Here is a 2,424-nt window from a genome sequence, read left to right on the forward strand (position 1 = left end):
CAAACTGAGAGAGGGGAAATTTAGGTGAGATATTGGGAAGGAATTCTTCCCTGGGAGGGTGGGGAGGCCCTGGCACAGGTTGCCCAGAGAAGCTGTGGCTGCCCCATCCCTGGAAGTGTCCAAGGCCAGGTTGGACAGGGCTTGGAGCAATCTGGAATAGTGGGAGGTGTCCCTGCCCATGGCAGGGGGTGGAACTGGATGAGCTTTAAGGTCCCTTCCAACCAAAACGATTCCATAATTTGCTGCTTTAGAAAGACCCAGGGTGGCCACTTGGATGAGGCTGCAGCAACTAAATCAGGGGAGTGGGATGACTCTGCCTCAGAAGGCTGGAATTCTCACCTTTCTGCACTGCTCCAAGCAGTCCCTGGGGAGAGAAGTCGCAGGTGCTGATCCAGGAGTGCAGCTCCCCCAACCTCACCTCCATCAGGGGCCTCTCCGAGAGGGGACCTGAGGGGTGACAGTCACAGTGGGCACAGGCAGGACAAGGTGTGGGGGGTTTGTGCTCCCTGTGCTGTGTGGGGAGCTGGGATCTGACATGGGATTTGGGGTTGGAAGTGGAGAGGGAATTGTCTGTCCCACAAAGTTTGAGCTCCAGCAGCCCAAATGTGCAAGAACCTGACTCCAACCTACACAAAAACATGAACCGTTGGTTTTGCAGGCTGGAGGAGGCACAGCTGACCTCCTTGGCTTCTCCTGGGTCCCTTCCTGGACAAGCCCAGCAGGTCAGCATTCCCTACCCCTCCTCTCCCATTCACACCTCCCATTCCAGCCTGACAGTGCAGCAAATCCCAGCACAGAGACTTTGGTTACCTCGGTGTCCCTCTGAGAAACTGCCCCTTGATGTCTTCACTGTGATCCCCACATCTTCTTGGAAATGCTTCCCTGGAAAGATCCTCAGCCCCTCACGCTCAGGATACAAGTCTGGAAACCACTCCAAGCCTGTGGCTCCTGCCCAGGTGCTCCTGCCAGAGGCCTGGGATGAACAGGTGGGCTGGAATTTGGGAGAGTGGAGCCAGGACTGGTGCAGGGCCAGCCCCGGGTCTCTCCCTGTGCCCAGGATGGGCTCGGACACTCCAACCATCTGCTCCCTGCTGTCCCTGAGCCTCTCCAGGCTGCTGAGCTCATTCTTGGATGGCCCTTCACTGTGACCTCCCAAACCCTCCGTCACTGACAGATGGAGGTTCTTGGGATGCAAATCAGACACAGGGGCTTTATATCCCACACCAACTTCCCGGTGCACCTGCTCCTCTCCTGCCATGAATTTGTCTGTTTTCTCCTGCTGAACGAGGTCACCGGGGCTATTTCGGCCCTCGGGGGGTTCTCCAAGTACTTTTGTTGCCTTTAAGCTGCTTTTTCCTCCCTTTTTGCTCCCGGGCACGCCCCTCACAGCCCCCAGGCTCTGAGTCTCCGCGTGTGTGGATTTTGGAGCGGTTTTGCCCCGCTGTGGGGGGGCAGCACGGCCAGGATCCGTCCCTCCTGCTGCTCCTGCCCCGCTCCTGGGCTTCTTCTCCCTGATCACCCTGGCGCGGTGCTTCTCGATCACCACCTTCACTCCATTCTCCAGCCTCTGGGGGACATCCTCCACCTCCTCGGGGAGCAGATCCAGGGCTCTGGCCACGTCCTGCACCGCAGGCTCCACATCCCGGCCGGTCCTGGGGGCGCCGAGACCCGGCCCGGGGTCGGTACCGGGGGCCGGGCGGGGGCTCGGGGCTGAGATCGGCCCGGGGACGCTGCCGGTGGCCGGGCCGGGGGTCGGGAGGGGATTCGGGCTCGGTGCTGACCCCGGAGCGGTGGCGGGGGCCGGGCTCGTTTTCTTTTTCGCTCCCGCTCCCGGTGCCGATCCCGAAGTGCTGGCGGGGGTCGGGAGGGGACCCGGGCTCGGTGCTGACCCCGGAGCGGTGGCGGGGGCCGGGCTCTTTCTCCTTTTCGCTCCCGATCCCGATCCCGAAGAGCTGGCGGGGGCCGGGCGGGGACCTGGACTCGGTGCTGACCCCGGAGCGGTGGCGGGGGCCGGGCGGAGCCTCTCTCCCGGTCCCGATGCCGATCCAGGTGCTGGTGCCGGTGTCGATCCCGGTGCGCTGCCGGGGCCCGTGTGGAGGCTCGTTCCCGATCCCGTTCCCGATTCCGGTCCTTTCCGCGGGGCGGCCTTGCAGTGCGGGAGGTGGGTGCGGAGCCGCTTGAAGGGCCTGTGGCAGTGCGGGCACCGCTCCGTTCCCGCTCCCGGTCCCGGCTCCGCCATCACCGCCCCCCCCCCGCACCCGGGACCGGCGCGCGGCCGTGACGTCACAAAGGCGCGGCCCCGCCCCCGCGCGGGCGCGCGCTGTGACGTCACGGGGGCGAGGCGGCGGCGGCGGCGGAAGCGGCGGCGGGGCCGGGACGGGCCGCGCTGCCCCCCCCCAGCCCTCAGAGACCCCTCAGAGACCC

General features: G+C 64.6%; 1 protein-coding gene across 1 annotated transcript in view; it reads right to left on the minus strand.

Annotated features, from left to right (window-relative positions):
* Positions 1–2,261, minus strand: part of CUNH17orf80 (chromosome unknown C17orf80 homolog) — a 3,930-nt gene extending 1,669 nt beyond the window's left edge. Inside the window, exons 1-2 of the mRNA XM_017811996.1 lie at positions 811–2,261; positions 340–447 (exon numbers count right to left, since the gene is read on the minus strand). Coding sequence (XP_017667485.1) covers positions 340–447; positions 811–2,239 — 1,537 coding nt within the window. The 5' untranslated portion in view covers positions 2,240–2,261. The remainder of the gene's footprint in view (positions 1–339; positions 448–810) is intronic.
* Positions 2,262–2,424: the final 163 nt, after the last annotated feature.

This window comes from Lepidothrix coronata, unplaced genomic scaffold, assembly GCF_001604755.1.
Source record: "Lepidothrix coronata isolate B3197 unplaced genomic scaffold, Lepidothrix_coronata-1.0 Scaffold34, whole genome shotgun sequence".
NCBI lineage: Eukaryota > Metazoa > Chordata > Aves > Passeriformes > Pipridae > Lepidothrix > Lepidothrix coronata.